Here is a 27,253-nt window from a genome sequence, read left to right on the forward strand (position 1 = left end):
CCATCCTTGGCTGCAGCTTGGAAGACAGATTCAGAGGATAGACTGAAGACACAAAAACTGGGTTCTGTACCCTACTAGGAATACAGGGGTGGTATAGCCTCGTGTATCCTCTTCACCCAGCAACGGGCCTAACACATAGTACTCAGTAAAAGTCTATGGAATGAATTCAGATTTGTTTACATGACACTCCAATACAATATAATGGATGCTGTAGTCCAGATCCATCCTCCGGACCTAGCCAGCCATTCCCCCAGCTTTTGGGAGTAGGTATTGCCCTCCACGGAAGGAAGCAGCCTTGCCAAAAGTTACAGCGCCTCTCCAGATATAGCCTTTATCTATCACTGGTCAATGCAAGGATACAAATTTCTGGCCCCCTTCTTTCATCTGAAACAACTTTAAAAGGTCATCCCAGGCTCAGATCATTCTTTGGGATTGTCTGAGGCCTCTGCTGAGATTGTTTCGCATTTCAACCTCTCCTTCTGCCTAACCCTGGTTCCATCACTCTCTTCTAGGCATGGTCTTGAAAGTATCTTCTCCCCCGCAAAAAGCTCCTGCAAGTTCATCTCCTTAGAATCTCTTCCTCAGGGAACTCCATCGAGGGCCCCCAATACCCTATTTTATTTTTCTTTCCATAGCAGTTATCAACATGTGAAATAGCCTTATTTATCTAATGCTTTAATACTTGCTTACTGTCTGCTCTAATAATGTAACTTCCCTGGACACCTCGCCCCCCACCCCATACACTGTACACCACTGTACGAAGCGCCTAGGGCAGGGCCTGCAGAAACAAGGAGGCCCTAAATACTGCTTGCTGAAACGAATGAACCTTAAGAGTCACACCTAGTACCGGATCTGGGGACGAGCCTCTCAACAGCTTGTAACAGGTACTGAGGACTTGCCCCCGAGTCCCCGCCCCCTGGCACGCCCCCAGGACCCGGCAGGGGGCGGAGTCCGCGGATGCTGAGGCGCCATGCAGCCGCGGGCCGTTCGGCTGGTGCAGCTGAGCCGGGTGCGGTACGCCGAGCTGCTGGCGCTGCAGGAGCGCTGGCTGCGGCGGCTGCAGGCCGAGCCAGGCACTGAGGCGCTGTCGGGGACTGAGGCGGGCGCGCTCCTGCTCTGCGAGCCTGCGGGGCCCGTGTACACAGCCGGGCTGCGCGGCGGCCTGACGCCCGAAGAGGCGGCGCGGCTGCGGGCCTTGGGCGCCGAGGTGCGCGCCACAGGCCGCGGCGGCCTGGCCACCTTCCACGGCCCAGGCCAACTGCTTTGCCACCCGGTGCTCGACCTGCGACGCCTCGGCCTGCGCTTGCGCACCCACGTGGCGGCGCTGGAGGCGTGCGCTGTGCGCCTGTGCGAGCTCCGGGGCCTGTCGGGCGCCCGCGCGCGGCCCCCGCCCTACACCGGTGTGTGGCTCGGCGAGCGCAAGATTTGCGCGATCGGTGAGCGCCGCGGGGCGCGGCCTGACCCCTGGAGGGGAGGGCGAGCGCGGGCGCGGGGGAGGCGTGTCTGGCGCGGGCTTTGAATCGGAGCTACCCGCAGCGCGGGAATTTTTAAGCCTCGTTACTGACGTCTCACATTCAGAACCCTCAGAAGGGCCCTCAGGGGTCATCTCATCCAACGCTTGTCTTTACGAGAAGTGAATTGCCAGGTTACTTCCCGTGAATCACAGTCAGGACAATAAGGGCGGTTAGTAGTTTTCAGGTTTTTTTTTTTTTTAAAGCAACACAATCTTTATGTTAAAGGACTTTTTCTGGAATCTCCATAATAAGTGCAGCTGCTGTGGAGCCTCACGTCCCTCCCTAATTTTGTCCCCCTTCCCCGATCTGTGCACGACTCCTTGGGTGCTCCAGAAACAAAGTTGGAAAACCAGTGATCTAGTCCAGTTCCTTCATCACACTGAGGGGGATTGTGAATCCCAGGGACGGAGGGTTCCCATTCTAAGACCCTCTGGCTTGTCTTGCAGGAGTCCGCTGTGGAAGGCACATCACGTCCCACGGCCTGGCTCTGAACTGTTCGACGGACCTCACGTGGTTTGAGCACATTGTGCCCTGCGGGCTGGTTGGCACCAGCGTCACTTCCCTGAGTGAGGAGCTCCAGAGGCACGTCACTGTGGATGAAGTAATACCACTTTTCCTTGAGGCCTTTAAGGAGACTTACAAGTGCTCGTTGATCTCAGAGGATAGCCCCAACTGAAGGACGTTCATGTTACCACAGCTGGGAGGTCCTGCCTTGGAAAGCACCGAGCCTTACTTGGAGTCGCTGAAACCCAGATTCTAGACTTGGTCCCATCATTCACTCACCATGCGACTGAGCAAAGCATGAGCTCTGAGCCATTGTTTCCATTTGTATCCTGGTTTATTTATATCTTTTCCACCTCAAATATAGTAGATGTGAAAACATTATGAAAAGCAACACGTTATATGAATAAATATAAGACATTCGCACTACTGTTGACACCATTTTTCAGAGAAACTCAGAAAGCATAGTGTGTCATTTCTCAAATATTTATCACTTCCTAAAGACTGCATTTAATTGGGCAGTTCTGGGCTCCAGTTCCTTTCATGTTGTAGGAATCATATCTCTGTATGGCCCAAGTGAAGGTGGTGTTATGTGGTGCTTCTTCATTCTCAGGAAACCTGGGTGCTTTCCACAATAAAGGGAAAAAGGAAAGACCCTTTTAAAGAATAAAATGGGATCCTGGCTTCCTGGGTTGGATTCCCCAAGCCTGATGGCTATTTTTAGTTAGGTAACCTGAGCTAGGCCAGAGGCTGGGGGAAAGACAAGAATAATTTCTCACACTGTACAAATGCCCAAGATAGAAGTCAGTTTGTCTTATATGAGATCCGTAAGTTTATAAGGCTGTGTGTTAATTATCTATTGCTGTGTAACAAGTCACCCTAAAACTTAACGACTTAAAACAGTAAGCATTTATTATCTCATATATATTCTGTGGGTCCAGAATTTGGGAGAAGCTTAGCTGGGTGATTCTGGGTCAAGGTCTCTCATGAGGTGCAGTCAGGATGTCAGCTGGGGCAGCTTCATCTGAAGATTTGACTGGAGCTGGAGGATCAGCTTCCAAGGTGGTTCACTCACATGCTTAGTTGCTGTTGGTTGTTAACAGGAGGCCTCACCTCCTCACCTTGTGGACCACTCCATAGGGCTGCTTGAATGTTCTCATGACCTGGTGACTGGCTTCCCCCAGAGCAAGTGATGCCAGAAAAAGACAAGGTGGAAGCCACAATGTCTTTTAAGGCCCAGCCTTGGAAGTCACACAGTTATTTCTGCTGTCTCTTAATAGGCGAATCCTACTCAGTGTGGAAGGGACTACACAAAGGTGATGAGAGGTGAGGATCATTAGGGGCCATCTTGGAAATTGGCTACCACAGGCAGTTAGGGTGGAAAGAGCCTTGACTGAGAAGTCAGGTGACCTGGTTCCAGACCTGGCTTTATGGGCAAGTCATTTACCCTCTCTGGGCCTCAGTTTCCCCTTATACAAGTATTGTCCAATAGAAGTATAATGTGAGCCACATTGTAGTTTTACATTTTGAAGTAGCCACATTAAAAAGGTAAAAAGAAACAGGTGACATTAATTTTAGTAACATTTTAATTAACCCACTTGACCCAAAATATTGTCAATATAAAAATATTTTACATTCCTTTTTTATACTAAATCTAGATATTCAGTGTGTATTTTATGCTTAACAGCACACCTCACTTTAGCCACAATTCGAATAGCCACATGTGGCTAGTGGCTACCATTTTGGAAAGTGCAGCTTTAGATAATAGCATATCTAAAGTCCTTTTTGAGCTCCCAGGGTTCTGTGGCCTCACTGGCTTCTAGAAAGAAAGGTGAGTCCTCCCATATCTGAGGTTTGGTTTTTGACCCTGCACATAATTTATATCAGTTATCCAAGCTGAAAGGGACTTCACAGGTATATTCCTGTCTCCTCATTTTACAGAGATAAAATCAAGACTTTGGAAGAAACTTGCTCAAGGCCACACAGTAAATTAACAACAAAGCCAAGACTAGGTCCCAAGTATAAGCCCCTTTCTCACATTTTTCCTGCTGTGCACACTGACTTGGAGCCCAGGACATTATGCTTTACATGTCATGGACACTCAGTCAGTATTAGTTGATTCGTGCTTTGTTTGCCCATAATTTACCCATATCCTTTGTAGGCCTTGGTTTCCCAGCCATGGAGCCAACAGTGCTGTTGTAGGAGTGGGCGAGGTAGGGAGTAGTTGATAATTACTTTGCAGTATTACTGCCAAGAAGAGAAATAATTATTCGAGGAAAAGTGGAGTTAGATGCTCATGGTTGGAAGGCTGTGCACAGTGTTGCTACCCATCTGGTACTCAGCCAGCAACCCTAATAAGTGACTATACAGCCTGTTCTTGAATGCCAGAAACATTTACTCAGCATTTATTTTTAGTCTCAGGTACTGTGTTGGCGGTCTGAAGTACATTCTCTCATTCCGCACCCTCTCCTATCCTTCTGGATCAGTGAGAATCATTCTGCCTGGTATAGTGGCTGAGTTACCTGACCTTCCTAAGCCTTGGTTTCATTAGGCTCAGGGATTGGCGTGGAATAGGCAGCAGGAAATGTAAGGTAGTTATTAATATTGTTCACCAAATATTTCAGGCACATGGCAGAACTATTCACAGCCCCCTTGTGGTTGGGTTGGGCCAGGTAACTTGCTATGGTCAATGAGTTACAAATGGAGGTGACATGCCACTTCTGAGCTGGAGTATTGAATTGCTGGTGTCAAACCCCTTAGGGTTTCTCTTTCCCTCTGGAACAGTGACCAACAACATTCAGGATGGTGGCTGCTTCCTAAGGGACTGCAATGAGCAGAGCCCCTGCTGCTGCTGAACATGTCATGGAGTTAAGTCACCGAATTGTGGGTGTTGTTCCTTACCACAGCATAGCCTAGCCTATTCTGGATTGATACGATATGTTTATATTAATTAGGACTCTTGTACGGTGTATTTGCAAGTGTAGAAACCCAACTCAAACTAACTTAAGCCAAAAAAAATTAGAGACAGTGGCAGCATTATTGGAAAAGGTCCTGAAGCTCTCATAACATCCAAGAGGTGGGCTGCAGCTGGGCTCAAGAACAGAACCAGAGCATGTAGCCCTTTAGGAACTCACATAGTCTTTTCTCTCCTACTCTCTGCCAGGCTTCTTGGTGTATTTGCTTCATTCTGTCTTGCTTCAGTCCCGCTTTCTCTGTTTCCCAGGCCACGTGGTGGAAGGTGGCTGCTGCTGCTGTTGTCCGTGGGTGTTGGAGTCAAGTCAAGGAAAGTCCCCAGGTTTCTGGCTTGAGCAGCTGAGTGGATGCTAGAGGTATTGCTGGGATAAAGAACACTGGATGAAGACCAAGTTTGGAGAGGAAGATGATGTGTTCCGTTTTAGATAAATCAAGTTTGAGACACTTGTGGGAGATGCAAATGGAGAGGCCCAAGAGGTAGCTGGGTGTGTGGATCTGGAGCATGGGTGTGGTGAGTAGCAGTTTAGATCTGGGAGCCCAAGGAGAGAGGAGGGAAGAGGACTGATAAATGTGAGGCACAGGCTGAGGAGGAGCAGGCCAAGGAGACTGAGAAGCAGTAGACAGAGAAGTAGTGAGGGGCCCGGAATGAGGCAAGTGACCATCTCATTCACTCCTCTGGCAGCGCGGCAAGATAGGTAGGGTTATTTCATGGATGAGAAAACAGAGGCTGGGGAGGCTGAGTGACTTGTATGAAGTCATACGGTTAGTAAGGGGTAGTGTCAGTCCCGGCTCCCAGTCTGGGTCTTTCCACAGTTGCCTCTGACAGGTGAGCACGGCAGGTGCCCTAGAGGAGACAAGCCTCCAAGAACAGGTGGGCTGTGGGTCGGCAGAGCCAGGGAGGATGCAGAACAGAAGGCCAGAGTTCAGTTGAGCCCGGGCCTGTGGAATCGGGTAAGGCCACTGCTGTGGGTTCCTGACTCTCCTTCCTGCCTGGACAGAGCCCACCGCCAGTTTCCCACTGGGTCCCTTCCTCAAAGAAGGAAGCTGAGCATATGAAGGAGGATATTTAACACCCTGGCTTTCCCGCCTGCAGAAAGCCTCTTCTTTGTGTAGAGTCTTTTCCTCATAAATAAACAGACTGTCCAGGACCCGGTGAACAAGTGCTAAGCGTGAAGACGTGACCAGCTGCAGTGACTGGTCCAGCATCTGGTTCCTCTGGAGAGGCTGGCAGGAAACCAAGCAGAAACAGCACAGGCAACGTGACCAGGTACACCTTGCTTTGTGGAAAAAGCTTCTCTCTGAAAACCCCATGGAAATCAGATTTTTGCAATCTAAATCGTATTTTTCTTCTTACCAAGTTGTAATTTACCATGCATATTATCATACCATATTATAATACCTATAAAGTAAAAAAAAGCAACCAGCACTTCCATTCCCACCTAACAACACATCCCTTTCATTTGTGTCTCCAGTACTTGATCATGAACAGACATATTTTATGTACTTTTAATTATTATGTGGATAAAATTTTGTGTATTCTTTTAAACCAAACATAATATTACAAACATTTTCCCATATTGCTACATAGTCTTTATAATTATATTTTGGAATGTCTTAATTTTGTTTTCTTTTAAAACAGATCTTTTTTTTAACATAAGTCATGCATGCACATGGAATAAGAAGGTACAAAATGGTAGCATTGAAATGTAAATCTTGCTCCTGTCACTTTCCTCTGTAAACCTAATTCTCTTTCCTGGAGGCCTAAATGATGGTAAATGTCTTTTTGATGTACTTCAGAAATATTTTATGCATATATAAGCATACATGATTATATACATTCTTTCTCGTATGTAGCATAATACACACACAGCACTGCCCTTTGGCGAATGTTTCAGATCAGCGTTTAAGGACCATCCTCATTTTTAAAAATGGAGTATTCCAGGGGCTGGCCCCGTGGCCGAGTGGTTAAGTCTGTGCACTCCGCTGCAGGCGGCCCAGTGTTTCGTTGGTTCGAATCCTGGGCACGGACATGGCACTGCTCATCAAACCACGCTGAGGCAGCGTCCCACATGCTACAACTAGAAGGACCCACAACGAAGAATATACAACTATGTACTGGGGGGCTTTGGGGAGAAAAAGGAAAAAATAAAATCTTAAAAAAAAAAAAATGGAGTATTCCATTCAGTGGATTTACCATGACTCATTTAGCTAGTGCCCTATGGAGGCCATTTAGGTTATTAGTAATCTTTTACTTTTACAAACAAGGCTGCCATGAGAATCCATATGTAAATGTGTGTATGTTTGTGTATTATATCTAACATGGTGAGTACAGAAGTTGCATTTCTAGAAGTGATTTTCTGAGTCAAAAGATATGTGCGTTTTTATTTTAATAGATATTGTCATATTGCCATCCATAAAAGTTATACCAATTTATACGCCCATCAGCAATGTACAGGGGAGATGCCTGAATTTTAAATGTTCTAGAATCTTAGATTTTTCATTTTTAAAATTTTTCATCATAAAATCTTTTAAACATACAATAATGAACCCCCACGTACCCATCATGCAGCTAAAACAGTCATTAACTCATGGCCAATCTTAGTTTATCTAAACTGGTGCCCACTTCCCGCTTCCTCCCTGGATTATTGAGAAGCAAACTACAGATACCATATTATGTCATCCATAAATATTTCAGTATGTATTCCCAAAAGATAAGGACTCTTTAAAAAAACATAACCACAGTATCATTATGACACATAAAAAACCTTCTTCAATAATGACAAATATTCAGTCGATATTCAGATCTCTCCAATTGTTTCTTTCTTTCTTTCATTTTTTTACAGTTGGTTTGTTCAAATCAGGATTCAAACAATGTCCACACGCTGCATTGGGTTCATATGTCTTGTAAATGTCTAAGTGTCTTTTCACCTATGGTTGCCCCTCGATCCTTTCTGTCTTTTTCTCTTGTATTTCCTGAAGATTGAAAGGTAGATATTGACACTTGGTCTGATTCCAGTGTGATTTTTTGGGCAAGTCTGCTTCGTAGGTGGTGGTGTGTTCTTACATCAAGAGGCGGGTGATATCTGCTTGTTTTTTCTTTTTTGTGTTGACCATTCCCTAGATCCATTGTTTTATTAGGGGTTTGCAAAATGTGACACTCTGATTCTATCATTCTTTCTTCACTTACTAGCTGGAATACTTCTACAGAACTGGCAGGCTGAGTGCAAAAGAACTCAACATGACCAGTCACATTCGTGTTGTTGCTAGAATTTTATTTGTTTTTTAGTTTTGTTCATATTCAATAAAAGTTTGCATTGAATGAAAATTGTCTATATAAAAGATTTGCTTTTCCAGTTGCCTTGGAGTTCATACTGAGTTTAAATTTGAACATAGTTAGGTTGTCAGCCCTGAGGACCTCAGTAATTTTTTTCCTTTAAAAGCAGTCCATACATTATTCCAGTCCAAGAGACACTGGTTCAAGGCCATAGTGTTACGTTTTTTCAATTTTCCTAAACTGTGAGATTTTCTAAGCCAGAGACTGTTGGCGTGTCTTTGTATTCTAGTACCTAACACGTAAAAGGAAGGAGTGGCTTAACGACCCTTACAAGGCATTCCCTATAGCCTCCACATTGGTCCTTTCATTGACAGACATCAATATGCAGTATGTGCAGTGGTCATCCTGGCCCTGCTCACCCAGCCCGAGATATGGAGCAGGCAGCTTCCATTCTTGCAGAGTTCTGCCGGTTAGAAAGTTAGTCCTTATCTTAAGCTCAAACCTGCCCCCAACATTGTCATAACTTTGTGTTCCTGCAAGGCCTCCTCTGAGGGGTCTTCCCTGGCCACGCCCTACATCCCCCTCAGGTGGCAGTGGCCACACTGCATTGTAGTTACTTGTTTCTATGCCTGACCCCATCCTGTGAGCTCCCCAGGTAGGGACTGTAGCTGCATCATCTGTGGCCCCCTCAGACCCAGCCCAGGGCCTCCTCATACAGAGGAGGTACCCAGATATGGCCTGTTGAGTCAGCGAATGAATTCTATCCCAGGAGTGGTGTCTTCTTCAAGTTAAACTTTCCTGATGCTTCTGTTCTGCATAGAACATGGGCTCCAGACTCCACACCACTGCCCTCAGCTCAACAGGCTCCAATTGGCTAATGTGCCCTTAATCTGTGTTGCTTGGAATTGAAGATAACATGCCTGATGTGGTCTAGCCAGTGTGAGGTATGTCAGCCTGAGCTGGGCCCCAGGGGACACAAAGATGGATCAGACTTGGTCCCTGGCTTCAAGGAGCTCACAGCTTTGTAGCGGAGACATGCCTGTAAACAATATTCACCATAAGCTGCTACAAGTACCATGAGAGAAGTTTGCACAGGGTACTGTGGGAACATAAAAGAAGCAGTGACAAATCTTAAAAGGGAGGAGGGGCAGACAGGGCTCAAGGTGACATTGGATTAGAATTCTAGGTGGCAAGTAAGAGAAAACCCAGCTCAAACTAGCTCAAATGAAGAGAGTATCTTAGATCTCATAACTAAAAAGACTTGGGATTGACTTCAGGCACAGATTGATCCAGGAGGAGGTAGCATCTAAGGGTGAGTTAGCCAGGCCTAGGAAGAAGGGTATTCCAGGCAGAGAGACCAGCACAGACAAAGGCCTGGAGGTGACAGACAGCTTGTGGGTATTTCAGGAACTTCAGGCTGTCCTCCTACCCCTTTCTAGGGTAACCAGACTGGGCTTACAGCCTCCTCCCACACTGCTTAGTTCTCCTACTCCTCTATACCACCCCTTGCCCAGAGCAGGCTAAAAAGGGGTGGCGAGGACCCCACCCATCTGACTGTTGTCACTGCCTGTACTCATCCTCCCACTTGCCCCTCCATGCACTCACCACCATTCTCCATCCACCACGGGCCTCCTTGCTCTTGAGCTTCTATCTGGGTTGGGGCAAAGGGAGGCAGTGGTAGACCACAGTGGGGAGGGGAAGGAAAAAAAGGGAGAGGAAGGTACTTATTTCCCCAGCTCTCTCCTTGCTGGGTCAGCATGAGTTGGTGCTGTCTCTGCCAAGGGCCGCAGCTCCAGCCCAGCTGCCCTCTCTGGGTTCTAGTAACCCCTTCCTCCTCTCGCCCTCTCAGCCCAGCAGTGGCTTCCGTCTCCACCCACTGATAGCCAGGCCTACTGCACTATTCTTTGTTGGTTTCTTAAACCCTCCTTCACACTCTCTTCAAATTACACAGTTTCAAGGTGTCATCTGTTTCCTGCCAGAACCCTGACTGACACACGGCCCTAATCTGCAGTCAGAGGCTGGACTGTGGGTGTGCAATGCCCTGTGAAATGTTGGGTGCCTGCAAGGAGGTATTGTTACCCAGCTCAACTCAGTTCCACCACACTCGCCCCTCTCCAGCCCAACCCACGAGGGCCCAGGGCTGTCCTAAGCACTTTCCATGCATTGTTTAATCTTCACAGCAAATAACAGGCCCACAAGCTTGAATTACTGACAGTGTTTTGAAAAGGGGAAACCGGCTCAGATGAAGATTTGCCCGAGTTCCTGTTGTTAGTTAGAGGCAAATCTATGGTTTGGACTCAAGTCTGGACTCCAAAGGCCATGCGGTAAACAGCACCCCTGACTCCCGCTCTGCCCTCCTCACAGGACAAGTGAGAGGACCAAACAAGGCAGAGAGCGTGAAGGTGCTTTTGAGACCCTGAAGAGCCCCCACCCCTGGTTCCCCTGAGAACTGTGGTGGGTCCTGTCCCTCCCAGGAGGCCAGGCTGAGTCTTTCTTTAACAGAGCATTCGCCTTAGAGAGAGAAGGCGTCAGGATCAGGATCGGGGTGGGGGGTGGGGGGAGGAGCTGATTTCTGGACCACAGAATTTCAGATTTGGGAAATGAAAGGGATCTCAGAGCCGATCTAGAAGGCTTCTCTGATAGCCACTCTGAGAAGGAAGCTCTGCTTGCACACCTCCAGTGATGAGAAGCCCATTCCAGCAGAGGCAGCCTGTTCCATGCTCCCGGTGAGCAAAGATCTGGGTCCTGTGACTGCCCCATCCTCAAGCCCACTTGGTCCCAAGTCTTCTCTCTACGACTCCAGAGAACATGCCTGCTCCCCTGCCCCAGATGCGTGAGTCGGGCTCACAGCACACTTATTCCCCTCTTCTCACTTTTGCTGAGCTCTGAATCTCTGGGGTGCCTTCCTCCCTCCTCTCTGCCTGTCCAACTCGTATCTGTTTTCCACAGCCCACCGTAGAGAACACTTGTTGTTTCAGACTGCACAGCCATTCACCCTATTTCTGATAATAGTGTCCAAATTTTCCTTAGGGAATCATACCCCCTCCCCGCACCAACTTGAAGTTTATGTGGTTTTTTTTTGAGGTATAATGTCAATCATACTTCAAAAAATTGTTATAATTGACATATAACATTATATTAGTTTCAGGTGTATAAATGATTTGACACGTGTATACATATTGTGAAATGATCACCACAATAAGTCTAGTTAATATCTATCACCACACATAGCTACAAAACCATTTTTTCGGGGCCGGCTCCGTGGCCGAGTGGTTAAGTTCATGCGCTGCAGCGGCCCAGGGTTCGGATCCTGGGCGCGGACATGGCACCGCTTGTCAGGCCACGTTGAGGCGGCGTCCCCCATCCCACAACTAGAGGGAGCCACAACTAAGATGTACAACTGTGTACAGGGGGCTTTGGAGAGAGAAAGCAGAAAAAAAAAAAAGATTGGCAACAGTTATTAGCCCAGGTGCCAATCTTAAAAAACACCTTGTTTTCTTGTGATGAGAACTCTGAAGGTCTACTCTCTTAGCAACTTTCAAATATGCAACAGAGTTTTATTTCCTAAAGTCACCACGCTGTATGTTACATGACTCTTTCTTTTATAACTAGAAGTTTGCACCTTTTGACCCTCTTCACCCATTTCTCCCACTCAAGTTTATGTGGTTTGAATAGAGATGATGCCCCTGCCAGCTTCTTTCCGTGGCTTCTGTGATTGGTGCAGGGATGGGCACTGGGCCTGTATCAGGTCAGTAAGAGTCTGACCCAGGACTTCTGTCAGGAGGGTTTGGGGAAAAGAATTTCTTTCTACTGGTTTTACTGACAGGATAGAGTATACACATGGACCTGAAAGCAGCCATCTTATTACCACAAGTGGTATCCTGCCTGAGAATGGGGAAACTATGAAAAAAGGAGAGCCCAAAGATGCACAGAGACAGCTTCCTGAAGACATCATCTAAGCTGCTGGATCCAGTCATACCTGAATACCTCTGAATTTTGTAATTACATGAGCTATTAAAATTACCTTTTCTACTTAAGTCAGTTTGAGGTGGGTTTTCTGTCTGTTGCAACTAAGATTCCCGACTGATACACCCACCTCCTCTGCAACCCTAGTCCTCACCTACGCCACTTTTGCCTGCATTCCAATAGCCCCTATTGTTTAAACCATAAGATTCGAAAGTCCATACTTACGTGAGCATGAACACACATGCCCTCATTAATAGTTATTCTTTATGGAGCATTTTCTAGGTGCCAGGTACGAGGTGAAGCACTTTACATGCACAGTCATGTATCACTTAATGACAAGGACATATTCTGAGAAATGCGTCCTTAGTGATTTCATCACTGTGCAAACATCATAGAGTGCACTTACACAAACCTAGATGGCACAGCCTACCACACAGCTAGGCTATATGGTACTATCTTATGGGACCACCATCGTGTATGCGGTCCGTCATCAACTGAAACATTGTTATGTGGTGCATAACTGTAATTTCTTACTATAATCCACACAACCATAAGATGTAGGTATTTTATCCCCATTCTACAGATAAGGACACTGAGACTCAGAGAAGTTAAGCTCTCACAGCCATTAAGTGGCAGGGCTAGGATTCAAAGCCAGCTCTGTTGGACCCCGAAGTCCGTATTCTGGACCACTGTGCCACCTCACTTACCACAAGCAAGGACACAGTGTGTGTGAGGGTGAGGTGAGAAGAGGCCACCGAGGTCTGCAGTCTCCTGACACCACCCCACCCCACCCCAACTTTGTTCCACCTCTTCCAGTGCTCTTTCCACAGCTCTGTGCTGCCTGCAGAGCAGGAGAAGGGTGAAGCGCAGAACAAAAGGACAAAGCATTCTGAGGGTCAAACTGACAGGCCAAGAGGAGATAAGATCATGGCAGCACAGGCACAGCCTCCTGATGAGTAATGGAATAAAGTAACATGATGTGACCGTTAAACTTCCTCTGTGATTCATGCTGTTTTTTCCCTGGTGACCCAGGCTTCTGAGACTGTCGGCAGACACAATCCATGCTGATCCTACCTCCCAAAGCTTCTCCTCACCTACGAGACAGACATTGAGTTACATCCGGGGTATTCTATGGTGAAGAAGATACCTCTGGTCTGTGTTCTCGTAGTGCTTACAGTCTAATGGGAAAGGCAGACCCCAAATGAGTACTCAGATAAAAAGAAGACTGCGTTGAATTCTATGAAGAAAACATACGGGGAACTGGATGGAACAAGAGACAATCCCTATGTTCAAAGATCTCACAATCTATATATAGCTGAAATAAATAGTCCTATAAAGTCAATGCAATGCCCTGGCAGGATGTGAGAAGGAACCCTAACTGAGCCAGGGCTGATCTTCAGGGCTGGTCTCAAGAACCACTCCAATCAGAATCATTAGGGAATCCTTTTTCTTTTAAATGCTCATTTCTGGGCTCCATTCCAAATCTCCTGAAGCAGAACCTCTGGAGTGGAACTCAAAATCTGCTTTACTGAGAGGAGCTCCAAGGTGATTCTTAAGCAGACTGAAATCTGAGACTGCACGCCCAGGGTCAGGATGACTTCCTTGAGAGGTGACATCCAGACCAAGAAAAAGGAGTAGCTGGGTCAAAATAAGTAACCACAGAAATAACAAGGAAGTAATGTGTTTTTATGAAGATTAGCAATTTTGGACAACATTCCCTCCAGTTCTAGGTCTTTTTACAATGATAGCACTTTTTAGATATAATCTGAGATTCTGTGATTGAAGGAGGGTATGTGCCTCGGATGTTCTAAAACAGATCTTTGTTTGCAAGGGAGCAAGAGCTCGCCTCGATTTGTTATTAATTATTCTAAGGCTGTAGGCCGGTAAAGAAGGCTCTGACAGGGACTCCCCCAGAGTCCCTGAGCGGCTGTTCCCTGGCCCCCCCCCCCACCTCCACTCCCCTCCCACAGCCTCCCATTTCCCAGCTTTTCTTTTAAATGCTAAAAGAAAAGGCCCTCATTTCCCAGCTGTCCCTGGCGGCCTCTCTTTTCCCGAGCCTGCGGTGTCACCAGCAAGGAGGCAATAGTTTGAGTGAGAGCCTGGTGGCCAGAAAGTGAAGGAGTCCTGGGACAGGGACCAGTGAGGTGTGGCTGGACATCGGTTGTCTGGGCATGTGAGGGACTGCTGAGACTTGCAGGGAGGAGACATCGGTTAGGGTGAAGGAGAGAGTGGTGTAGTGGATTCTGAGTCTGAGCTCTGCCACTGACTTCCTTGAAGCCAGTCCCTTCCCCAAACTGAACGAAAAAGAGAGTTTGTGTTAGAATCAGATGACTTCTCTGGTGACCATCGGGCTTTACTACTTTGGATTCTAAGATCTCATCTGACCCTAACATCACTGTGGAGAATGCTTGCAGGAACTGTACCCATTTTACAGCGAGGAAGCCACGGCCCAGAGAAGCAGTGACTTGCCCACCATCACACAGCCTCTTAGGAGCAAACCCTGATTCCACCAGCACCCAACGCTCAGCCTCGCCTTCCGGAGATCAGCCTAGCGCCGGGCAAGCTGAAGTGAAGGGAGAGGCATTTGGTCTCAGATCCAGGAAGCGGGCGCTGCAAGGGACGGAAGGGTCGGAGCCCACAGCCGGGCGAGGCCAGGCCGCTGGGCGGAGGCGCCCGAAGCCAGCCTGGGGAGGAGGAATGGGTGTGCTGGGGGCCGGGCGGGGCCGGAGGAGGGGACGCCCGGGGGAAGGAAAAAGGGAGCCGACAGACTGCAGGTCGGCGCGCAGAGTGCAGGGGGCGCGGGGCGGTGCTGGGCGCCGGCTGCGCGCGGAGAGGCCAGCGGAGAGCAGAGAGGTGCCCTGCAGCGGCACCGCGAGCAAGGGCCAGGTGTCCGACGAGCAGACCGGCGCCCCTCGGAGTCTTGCCGAGAGATAGGTAAGGCGCACTCGCAGAGTTGTCAAGGCTGAGTTGCAGCGGCGGGGAGAGGTGAAGGAGCTTCCCGCCTCCGTTGAGACCGCCGACCGGAGGTGGGGGGCGACTCAAATCCGAGCTGATCCTCCCCAGGACTGAGCCGCAGGGATCCCGCGGCCCCACGTGGGAGTGCGGAGCTGGACTCCTGGCACAGCCCGCCTGGAAACCGTGGAAGCTTGCTCCAGCACTCACAGGTCCCTGGACGGCGCCACCAAAGTTCCTTCCACATCCACAAACATGCAAGCGATCACCTGCGGGTCCCCAGCCAGCGCACACGCGGAAATGGCCCACCCGGACCCAGCGCGGTCTTCTTGCTTGGCGGAGCCAATTGCTCTGCGGGGTTTACTTGCCCGTTCGCTGCTCCATTGGGCTCCTCATCTGGGGACTCCCAAAGGCATCTTCTGCTGCTAATGACATAGGTCTGGGCTGGGAGTCGGGAGACTTGGGTTCTAGTTTACAGGGTGTGTAAACTTGTGGCGGTCCCCCACCGGCTCTATGCCTTGTGCTTTCTCTTCCTAGGTCACCGCCTGTAAAATGGGCCTCCTGGTCCTGTTGCTCTTGCACTTCGTGTGACATGCGGGGAACGGGGTCTGGACCTGGGAGTCTCTTGTCCAGAAAGTGGATGAGTTCAGACCCTTGTGTGAGGACCTATGGAGCATATCTCCTCCCATCCCCCTTCCCTACTCCTCACCAATTTGTAGAGGGGGACCCTGAGGCCCAGGGAAGAGATGGCTTGTCACACGAGGGACCAGACAGAAGTAGAATCCAAGTCTCTCACTCCTAGCCCAGGGCGCTCTCCACTTCACCTACAAAGGTGCCTTGTAAATGTGTGAGCTCCCCATTATCTCCTGGCATCCAGCCATGCTATCGGCTCCAAATGGAGAAGTCTCATGCTGGAAGCATGGAAACTGATTTCAGATTTCCTTGACGCCTTGAGATGATAACCAACAACCTTCTTCATCCCTCACTCACTCCACACTTCCCAAAACACATGTCTATCCCTAAACTGAATGGGTGGATGCTCAAAATACCTACTAAGGGGGAGGCAAAACAAAAAAACCCATCTTACTGATGGGGAAAATGAGGACCAGAGTGGAGAACCGACTTAACCAAGACACACGGTTAGATACATCAGCAAAATAGAGACAGGTCTCTTGATTCCAACTCTGGTGTGTTCTCCATCAACTACAGGACTACAGAATGGTACCCCTAAATGGAAAGAGACTACAGGGCTGATCAGAGAGGACTGGAAACAAGAAAGGCTCCTGAAGGAGGTAAGTGTGTCTGAGAACCACAAAGAGTAAGAAGAATCTCCTGGCTTCTTCTGAGGGTAGGAGAACCAAGGGTGGGGAGAGGGGACATGGGGATGGCTGTTCTTGGTAATATTGGGTGAGGGGGCTAGGGAAATAGAAAAGGAAACAAGGTGACTAGCCTGCCTGATAATTACCTCATGTTTATATAATTCTTTGCAATTTCTAAAATACCTTCCCATCTGTTGTCTCCCCCAGTTCCCATGTGAGGTGAGCAGGACAGGGGTGATTATCTCACCTCAGAGATGAGTTCCAGACAAAATAAATACAGTGCTCAAGGTCACACAGCCAAGCATACAGCCAAGATCGGAACCATGAAAGGCACACTTGAAAGGCAGAGCACAGGCTGCGCGACTGGGAGTTGGACTGTGTGTGTGCAGTGGGTCAGGGGGTGGCCACACCCTGGGTAGGTACACAGGAAAGAGGATTGCAAAGCCACTGCCGGTGTTTTGGGGCCAAGAATGTTTGCCCTTTGGATTGAATGGGGTTCAGGTGCAGGGAAACTCTGGGCTTCCAAAGGAGGCTTAGAATTCCTCCTCTTCTGACTCACCTCCCCACCTGGCTTGTCTTTGAGCCTCCCCTTCCTTGCACCAAATGGAACCTGTTTTGGCCAGCCCTTGAAGTTGCTTTTTTAAAGTACTGTAAGCTGTTTTCATGAATGTGTATGTGTGTGCTGAAAGGGGGATGGTCTAATAAGAAGAGGCATTGATTCATCTATTCTTTTTTTTTTTTTTGAGGAAGATTAGCCCTGAGCTAACTGCTGCCAATCCTCCTCTTTTTGCTGAGGCAGATTGACCCTGAGCTAGCATCCGTGCCCATCTTTCTCTACTTTATATGCGGGATGCCTACCGCAGCATGGCTTGCCAAGTGGTGCCATGTCTGCACCCGGGATCCGAACCGGCGAACCCCGGTTTGCCAAGAAGGGGAACGTGCGCACTTAACTGCTGCGCCACCGGGCCGGCCCGATTCATTTATGAGTGCTTGCTATGTGCTCAGGCCCAGAGAATAAAGAAATGTATGAGGCACACAGCTCCTTGCCCTCACACCTCACAGCGCACAGTTTAGCATTTATGTCTATCAATATCTATATAGATACACACAATTTCAGTACACCATAGCGCTCTAATAGGGTTTTATGCAAAGCACTTTAGGAACAGACAAGAAGGAGAGACTGATTGGCTAGGGAGTGGAGAGGGGGTGTCTCAAGAGAGGGTGTACAGAGGTGACAATGGAGCTGAGTCTTGAAGGATGAGTAGGAGTTCACCAGGCAGATAAGAAGAGGAAGGGCATTCCTGCCTAAGAAAACAGCATAAACAAAGGCAAGAGGTGTGCAGGTGCAGGAAATGTTTGGAGAATGGCCTATAGCTCAGTGTCATGGGGCACACAGCACTGGGGAGAGCTGTGGTGAGATGGGGGCAGAGGCAGGATCACATCCAAAGGAGCTTGAACAATAATCAGAGGAGGTTAGATTGTCCTACAGGCAATAGGGATCTTACAGTGGAAATATCTGTGGACAGGATACCTGTCTCCAGTCCCAGTTCCACTCCTCCTCGCTGTGAGAACTTGAGCAAGTAATTTCCTCTCTGGGGGGCCCTCTGTTGTCCCACTGGTTGAATGAGGGAGTTGCACGAACGACATGATTATTAAGATCCCTCCCAGCTCAGATTCTATTCCTGTATCTCCTTCCTACTATATGATAAGGTCCATTGCTTCAACTCCTCTCTCACTCCACCGGTCCCCAGTCCATGGTGGTGATCAGACCACCAGAGGGACTAGTAGCAAAATTGTGTGGTCCCAGGAGGTGTCTTTGCATCCCCTACCTGCTTTATGTGACTTTTTCTCCGGCTTTCTCTGCTACATTTCCAGGCACATAAGACACTCATTCTCAAAGAGTAGCTGAAACAGAGCAACGGGGAAACCAGAAGAACCACTGGTGGAGTTTCCCTTTTCCCCAGAAAAACCTGAAAGAAAATCTCACTAAGATACGCAGCTCATCCTTCAGATCACAGCTTTACACCTCCACCCCCTAGTTAGAGGTCCGATGAGTTCAAGTCAAGAACATATAGGGAGAACCTGCTAATGTGCAGGGAAAAGTAGCAACAGAATGTGGAGGACGAGAGTGCACCTGGCTTGTTTGGGGGATGAGGAGCAGGTCTGGAGCAGAAAGGGCCGTGGGAGATGAGAATATAAAGGTTATCTCCTCCTCCAAAACTTACCAACTTCCCCCTTTACCAGATCCTCAGTTAAGATTGGCGAGAATCTGTTGTGCAGGGAAAAGCAGTAGTAATGGAGTTAGAGGAGATGATGCCCCAGGACATGAGGAGGCTGTGTTTGGTGTGATATGCAGCTCCGATGCCAGGGAGTGTTGCCATCTGTAGTGGAAAGAGCACCCAAACAGCATCCCCAAAGACCCGAGTTTTCACCCGAGTTCTGCCATTTACTAGCCGTGTCATTCTGGATGAGTCACTTTCCCACCCTGAGCTTCAGTTCCCTCATCTACAAAGTGAAAGGGTTGGCCTAGAATTTAGATTCTAAATGATCTTCAAAATCTCTTTCAGCTTGGTCAGTCACTGTTCACCTTCCTTCCTAGCTGGTCGACCTCCTGTTTCAAGTCAAGGACTCTCCAGGGCAGAAGCTTTGTCTCTCCCATCCAAAGAGCTTCATAGTCAGTGACCATCCTAGAGAGGAAAGTCAAGGAGCTCAGAAAGAGGAGCAAAATTCCCAATGTTGCCAACTGCCAATCCCTGGCTTGGGACCCAGAGGCAGGTCATAGAGAACCACCCTGACCCTTTATCAGCTCTCTGCCTCTCCTGACCCAATAGGATGCCCTTGCACCCAGGCCCTCACTGCCACCCCAACCCAGCACCTAAAGTTATGTAACTATGGCTTCTTTGCTCCCCACATGAACCACAAACATCCAGGTCTATCCAGAGAGGCCCCAGAAGGAGAATCTGAGGAAGAACAGTTTCATGAATCCTTATTTCCCTCACTGAACTCTGCTTCAGAGCCCCCACCGTTCCCCTACCCCCACTTTCTACACGGAGTCTGTCTCCTCCCCAGGCTAGATCACCCTGGCAGATGAGCTGTTATGAGGAAAAAAGAAGTCAACTGTTTTGGCTCTTAGTTAACCAGATAAACTTATCTGGGCTGGACTATGAGGTACAACTCGGTCCCAGGGCTCAGAAGCATCTTAACCTGTGAGGGAAAAATCTGCAACCTTCTCTATCTTGTGATTTGAGGGGCTCTAAAAAACCCCCAAATGCCTCTCCCCCCAGCCTCTCCAATCTCCCATAATCTCACAGTACAGTTTTGGGATTTGTACCTTCATGGGATGTTAGAGCTGACTGGGACCTTACAAGATTACATAGTAGAACGTCTTCATTTTACAGATGGAGACAGAAGCTGGGGCCCAGAAAAGGGAAGTCACATGCCCAAAGTCACACAAGTAGCAGCTGAACCAAAACAGCTCCTTGGGTTTCCATTTCCTTCACTGTAACATGAGGGAAGTTAGACTACATGGACTCTGAAGGCCCTGCCAGCTTCTGCTGTACAAAAATAAAACCACCACCACGTCTGTGGAGTGCTTGGTGGCAGGCACTGTATAATTTTCTCCTTGATTTTTATAGTGAGCTATGCTATATACAATGTTGATGCTGTAACCACATTTGTACCCTGTCTATCCAAATAGATTGACTGGGAACAGCATTGTTCCTACGTAAAGTATCAGCCCCACTGCCAACTGCCATTCTGCCACTTGCATCATTCCCTTGGGTCTCAGGCCCTTTCAGCCTTTTAGAGGCTCCTGCTAAGATACCAGTACACTTGGGAAAGGGAATGCTTTAGGCTGCACTATGAGCTGGTCCCTGAGCAGGAGTCCACATGTTAAACTGAGGTTTCTCATGAAGTCAGCCAATGGAGACACTGCAGGTCTGGAGTCAGGGATAGCAGTCAGATGTCCCTTGGCCACTGCACAGTTCCTGTAACTGCAACCCTAGGCTAGCCTGACCCAGATGCTGCAGGAAGGGGAGGGGAAGCGGGAGGGGGTCAGGGCCCACAGCAAGGCTATTGCACAACCCTTGGGGCCTGGCCTTGGGCGATCCACCCTGGTTCTGAAGTTTTTCCTGTGTGTCTGGTTCCTTCCTTTCTGCCCCCTCCTCTGCTTTCCAGTACTGGGCCTTCCCAGCTTCTGAAGTCCACACTGAGCCCCTGGATGTGTCCAGAGGCATCCTGAAGAGGCTGAGGGGCTGAGAAGCCTAAGGCACCCACAGGGAGATTCCTGAAGCCGACTTAGAGCCAGCGGATTGGCCTGCTGTTGGGGGGGGGTCTTCCAGATTGAGTTGGCCCCGCTTCTGCCTGTCAGATAAAACCCTCTTGTAAGGATATCTAAGAAAACTGCCAACAGTGACTGTCCCCAGAAAAAGCCCTGGGCCATTTGAACAGAGAAACTTCATCTTCATTCATGCTTCAAATTTATTATTATTATTATTTTTTACTGTGTAGACATAGTTACCTCTCAAAAATGAAAAATAGATTTTCATTTTAATAAAAAACATGTTTTTCATTAAAATATATTTTTAAAATCCTCTTCACCATAATAAAAGTGCATGGTCAAGTGAGCCTGGAGGGAGGCAGGGCAGGAAGGATAATCTATTTTTTCTTTTAAATTGTGGTAAAAAAACAGATAAAATAAACTTTACCATCTTAACCATTTTTAAGAATACAGCTCAATAGTGTTAACTATACTCACATTGTTGTGAAACAGATCTCTAGAACTTTTTTTATTTTTTAAATATTGGCACCTGAGTTAACAACTGTTGCCAATCTTTTTTTTGCTTTTTCTCCCCAAATCCCCCCAGTACATAGTGGTATATTTTCATTGTGGGTCCTTCTAGTTGTGGCACATGGGATGCCACCTCAGCATGGCCTGATGAGCGGTGCCATGTCCACGCCCAGGATCCGAACCAGCGAAACCCTGGGCCGCTGAAGCGGAGTGCGCCAACTTAACCACTCGGCCACGGGCCGGCCCCTCTAGAACTTTTTTATCTTGCAAAACTGAAACTCTATACCCATTGAACAACAACTACTGGTGATAATCTTTTTTGGTAGATGATGGAACTGAAGCTCCGACAAGGCAAGAAACTCGTTTACCTCAAAGGGGGCTCCTCCAACACTTAAGCTATCTGCCTGTCACCATCTGTCTGTCGTCTATCTGTAAAACTGTCTGAGGCCCCTTCCTCCCTCAGTCCTCGCATTAGCCCTTCCCTCCCCAAAATGCCTGTCACATTTCACATCTCTTCCCGCCCCACCTTGTCATCCCCTCAGCCCCAGCTCAGGACTCGGCATCTTGCACCTGAAATATTTCAAGACCCTTGTCGCTGGGCTCCTTCCTCAATTCTTGCCCCCTCCAGTCCACACAGCAGCCAGAGTGTTCTTTCCAAGCACAGATCTGATCATTTTACCCCTTTTTAAATGCCGTTCCATGCCTCTTCCCCAACTTCAGGATGAAGTTCCAACTCTGCAGCTTTGCACTCAAGACTCTACATGATCTGGCTCCTGCCAGTCTCTCCATCCCACATCCTATCTTGTCCTTCCATGCAACTCCTTTATACTACTTTCCATTCTTTTAAATGTTTTATGTGCTTCCTTGTTGTCGTGGCTTTGTTATCTCTTTCCTTCCCTTGCCTTCTCTACTTCCTAAAAACCATTCAACGTCCAAATCAAATACCTCATCACTATGAACACTCTCTGAGCCCTGATCAGAATTCATTACTTCTTCCTTTAAGTCCCAGTAGCTCCTGGCTTGTTCTTTGCATTATGTAAGAGCTGGCAATGTACCCCTGAGTGCAGGGACTGGGGCGAGCCTCCCCAAGCTCCCAGCATGAGGTCTGGCCAAGAGTGGGCCTCCGGAAATGATGACTGGCTGAATGATTCATTGAGCCATTAATTTCATTGTGCTGCTGCTGCTTTCCATTGGACATTGGATCGTGAGGAAAGAAGAACGCACAAATTTCTTGCCTGACAAGTTAGGTATTAGATGAGAACCTCCACCTCCTAGATCAACTCAGTGAGCTCTTGTTCTCTTCCCCTCCTCCATTCAGACAAGGTAGCCCAAGTACTAGATGGCAGGGGGCCCAAAGGCTTTGCATGATGTCGGCTAGTCCTGGGTGACCTCTGTATTATTTCGATTCTTCCCTCTAACTTCTGCATTCATAGAGCCATTCATGAATATTTATCACAGTCATAACTAACCGTCATCTTTTCCAGGGAAGAGACTTTATGGTTAATAGTCATGTTTATCAACTCTGGTTGGTTGACACCTCTACCTAGATAAAGGAGGGCTTTGGAACCAGTCAGTGAACTCTGAGTGCTTGGCCTATGGAGAAGTTCTTGAAGTGGCCATCTTTACTGGAGACCATTGAGGGAAGGAGAACACCCAGCCAGTCTCAGGGTAGACACCTGGGGAAGAGAACACCCAGCAAGTCTCAGGGTAGACCCTCGGGGAAGGAGAACACTCAGCCAGTCTCAAGGTAGTCTGCTAGACTTGGGGGACCCAGCCTTACTGACCAGGAGCATGTAATCTGCTGATACCTTTATCAATAAGAGGAGGACAGCCACACATTGCCTCTATGTAAGTGCTGGGGGAAAGGGAAGGCTGTGATGATAAAGCTTGTGGAGTATGGTTAAGGGGTGGGGAACACTTAATGAGGCTTCCTGAAGGCAGTGAGTGTGGAGACTTATTTAAAGGGAATGACCTATGGTTTTTCAGAGACTGGGATACAAGGTTGTCTTTGGCTGTTTTTCAATATTGTAGACTAAGGATCTCTGAGAGGAAGGTAAAGGAACATTTCTTACCACCTATTATATACCAGGTACATAGTGGCTTTGTGTGGCAAGGCAGGAGAGTTGAGGTGCCTGTGTCTTCTCTCTCTGGGGCAGGTAAAACCCCAAACCAGACTGAGTGCTCCTTTCATGCCCCTGTCCTCAGGCCCAACCCTGTTCTTCTCTTCTCCAATGCCTGCAGTGGTTATCAGCCTCTCTCTGCTTCCCCAGCCACCTCCTTTCCAACAGTGTTTCCCCCAAATAGCTAGGAATACCTAGAGTGACTGGGACATAGGATGCTTGAGAGGTCAAGTGACCCAGCCTCTGGCCTCCAGGTAGGGTGAAATCTAAGCCATCCACAAACATCTTCTAAAGGTGTCTGTGGAGTATTAAAAAGAACTGCGCTGAAGGAGAGTTCTGAGGGATGTCTTCTAATGGTGCCACTCAGTCCTGCTGAGAGCTGGCATGGAAGCTGAAGGGGCTCTGAGCTGGCCATCAAAGAGAGGGGCTCTGTCTTGGCTCTACACCTAATATTCTCTGGGACCACAGACAAGCCATTTATTCTCTCTGGATCTCAGTTTCCCTGTGTGTAAAATGGAAGGAGTTAGATTAAATAATCCCTAAGGTCCTTCTAGCCTAAAACTCAGTCATTTATAGAATCCAAAGAAAGGAGAGATCAGCATAGTTTGCGATGGTCAAGGAAGGCTATATTCCACAAGTACTAAGCACCTACTCAGGGCTGTCAAAAGTGCTCGTATATAGCACTGAGTAAAACAGACATAGTGCCTCCTTCACTGAGTTTGCAATCTAGTGAAGAAGACAGAGAAGTTAACAAGTAGTTAGAATAAACTGCGATGCTGGGACTTTAGCTGGGGTCTGAAGGAATGGGGAGGCCATTCAAGCTGCAGGTAACCAAAACCATCCCCTCTCTTTTGTCACCACCAGAGCATTCTTCCATTCTTCCCTCACCTCAATCCCTGTTGCTATGGAGACCACCAATGGGACGGAGACCTGGTATGAGAGCCTGCACACTGTGCTGAAGGCTCTAAATGCCACTCTTCACAGCAACTTGCTCTGTCGGCCGGGGCCAGACAACCTGACCGAGGAGCGGCAGGCCAGGCTACCTGGCCGTGATGACAACTCCTACATGTACATTCTCTTTGTCATGTTCCTATTTGCTGTTACTGTCGGCAGCCTTGTTCTGGGATATACTCGCTCCCGCAAAGTGGACAAGCGCAGCGACCCCTATCACGTGTACATCAAGAACCGTGTGTCTATGATCTGATGCTGGGGGGCCCAGGCAGCTGAAGATCAAGACACCTGAAGATTGTCTTCTGGAGCCTCCAGAACTCATCCATGGACCACATTAGGCCTCAGTATGCCTGTCTGTAAGATTAACAAGAAACAGTGCTAAAAAAGATCATCATTGGGCTGGGAGGACAGGGGCAGACCTGGGTATAAGGATTTTTTTTTGCAAAGGTCGACTTTATAGACAGTGAGAGCCTCATGAATAAATATATACAAGTAGCAAAGGATAATAACCAATGATTTGTCCTGTGGCTGGCGTATGGGTGCTGGGGGCTGGGGCTGGAGGAAGGAGAAGTTGTAGCAGAGGGACATGGAACAGGAAGATGCACTGAGGACACATTTTTTTATGTGTTATCTTTAATGACCATGAAAAGCAGTGATGATTATCCCATATCACAGATGGAAATCTGAGTAATGTTACTTATTTATATTTGTTCATATTTTATGTTTTTCAACCCATTTAACATTTGGGATTTTACCCCATTAGGGAAGCAGGGCGAGTGCTGTTCTGCCCATTTGGGCCAGAGTGGGGCCATGACTGGAACCCAGGAACTATGTTCTCCTTGCCTAGTGCTTTTCAAAACTCTGTGCCACACAGGAGTGGGTCCAGGCCTGAAACTTACACAATTCTGGGGGCCCTCCTTAAGAAAAAGAGTTAAAAAATATCTTACTTTTGCAAATATTACAAAAACATATTACCACTTTAATACATTGCTAGGGCCCCTCCTAAGACCCTAAGAAGGGACCATGCAAGCGCAGGGCCCTGAATGTTAAGCCTCCGTATGTCTACGGTTCAAGTGCCTCTCCAGTCATGTCACAGGGCCCTTCCCAGCCACATCTCCAGTCATGGGGACTTCACTACCTCTAACTCAGCCTCTTCCGATTTGAGTACTGTGAGAAATTTTCTGATACCAAGTTGAAATTTGCTTCTAGAAGATTTTATCACACTTAGAAGATTATCTTAAGAGAAGCAGAGTGTGAAAGGCAGGTACCTGGTTCAGTGGAAAGAGGATGAGCCCTGATTCTACCACTAATGTGGTATATGAACTGGCCAGTCACTTCTCTCTCTGATCCTTTTCCCTCTTCAGCACAACAAAATAGCCTTGAAAGTCTCTAAGAGCTCTACCAGTTCTGACATTCAGGGCTTCACATACGTTAGGCTGAACCATATAACACTGCTGTGCTTGTAGGACAAAAGCAGATGAACATCAATAGTTTCATATGGTTCAATCCAATACATGCAATATGGCAGGTGAATACTTTAGAAGCTACAAATCCCAGTTTGGGACCTCCTACTGTTCTGTTTGATTCCTGTTCACAGGGTCTCCATGGGGTCTCCAGAAGGCCCTGTTGAAACTTACATATCTGTGTATAGCAAAAACTCTGAAAAATATTTTGATAGCAGTTATCTCTGAGGAGGATTATGGGTGATTTTCCCTTTCTACTTTAAAAATTTATGTAATGTTTGATTTATTTGACCATAAGTATGTTACTTGTATAATAAGGGGGAAAAAGGGGAAAAGCTACTTCCAATTTGAAAAAATAAAAATGAATGCCTATGTGTTTCCTGAATGGAGGATCACAGACCACATTTGCTCCCGTGAGCGGTTAGTTATGTTGACTCCCTGCAAATCTGTGCTGAGCCCCGTGTCTGCTCAAGCCTTTGCTCATCTTTTCTTGAGGGAGAAGGTGGAGACCTGCTTAAGGAGATGTGACATATGGAAAGACAACAGATTTAGAAGTCGACAGCTGGATGCGACTTTAGAGACCACCCAGCCCAAACTTCCAAATAAAATATGAAATGCAATCAAGTGTAATAACAAATGGTCAGGTGATGGATGGTATCAGGGTTTTGAGAAACAAGATTGAGTAGATCTAGAGGAGTCAGAGAGGTAGAACTTGAACTAGGCTCTGAAAGATAGGACAGATCTCAGCGGGCAGAGTGAAAGAAGGGAACGAGACAAGGAAATCTTGGAGGCAGAAATGTGGAGAGCCGTTGGCTGGGGGACGGAGCAGCAAGCAGGCCCAGTGTGGCTTCTCTGGGACTTCAGTGTCCCTATCCATGTAGGCAGCTCCCCTCATACAGTCCTCATACTCAGAGGGCTTAATAATGAAATAATACAAATTCTTTTGTTTGCAAGTTGCAGAAACCCAACGTATATCAGCATAAACACAAAAGGGGATTTACTGAGGAAAGTATGGGGTAGTCACAAGTTCAAAAGAAGAGCTGTAGATACCAGGGCAACTCCAGGGATCTCAGGGCTTGGGGCTACTTATTTGACTGCTTATTTTAATTCACAAAGTAGGGGCTTGGTATACCTCATTACATACACCTAGGGTTGGACTAAATAAAATTCTAGGATGTTAAGGTGGTATAATTTAAACATCCTAATGTTCTATGACGTAGGTACTCCTCTCAGGCCTCCCCCCAGCTCTACCCGACCCCAGCTGTCTGGGAATTAGTTCTATCCCCCTACGGCCCTCAGCCCACAGGATCTTCTGTCTGTGCTGGTTCTGCCCTCTGGTGGCCAGACCCCACCACATCACCTTGAGCCCTCAAAGCAAAACTTCAACAAGCACTCATTCAACAGATACTTATTGAGGGCCTAATATGTGCC

The 27,253-nt window shown here is 47.8% G+C and overlaps 2 protein-coding genes across 3 annotated transcripts; both read left to right on the plus strand.

The window, feature by feature from the left end:
• Nucleotides 1-935: 935 nt before the first annotated feature.
• On the plus strand, nt 936-2,399 carry LIPT2 (lipoyl(octanoyl) transferase 2). Of its 2 annotated transcripts, none has more exons than XM_014842101.3 (2): nt 936-1,436; nt 1,961-2,399. In XM_014842101.3, exons 1-2 carry the CDS (start codon nt 971-973, stop codon nt 2,188-2,190), a joined length of 696 nt encoding a protein of 231 aa, XP_014697587.3. In that variant the 5' UTR covers nt 936-970; the 3' UTR covers nt 2,191-2,399. The 2 variants fall into 2 exon arrangements, with proteins under 2 accessions (XP_014697587.3, XP_070346811.1); XM_070490710.1 differs by having other exon boundaries at nt 938-1,400.
• Nucleotides 2,400-14,973: 12,574 nt separating this feature from the next.
• Nucleotides 14,974-26,207, plus strand: KCNE3 (potassium voltage-gated channel subfamily E regulatory subunit 3). Its single transcript, XM_014842100.3, has 3 exons — nt 14,974-15,162; nt 16,390-16,472; nt 24,273-26,207. The coding sequence occupies exon 3, from the start codon at nt 24,313-24,315 to the stop codon at nt 24,610-24,612; it is 300 nt and encodes a 99-aa protein (XP_014697586.1). The 5' UTR covers nt 14,974-15,162; nt 16,390-16,472; nt 24,273-24,312; the 3' UTR covers nt 24,613-26,207.
• Nucleotides 26,208-27,253: the final 1,046 nt, after the last annotated feature.

Source organism: Equus asinus, chromosome 20 (genome assembly GCF_041296235.1).
Source record: "Equus asinus isolate D_3611 breed Donkey chromosome 20, EquAss-T2T_v2, whole genome shotgun sequence".
NCBI lineage: Eukaryota > Metazoa > Chordata > Mammalia > Perissodactyla > Equidae > Equus > Equus asinus.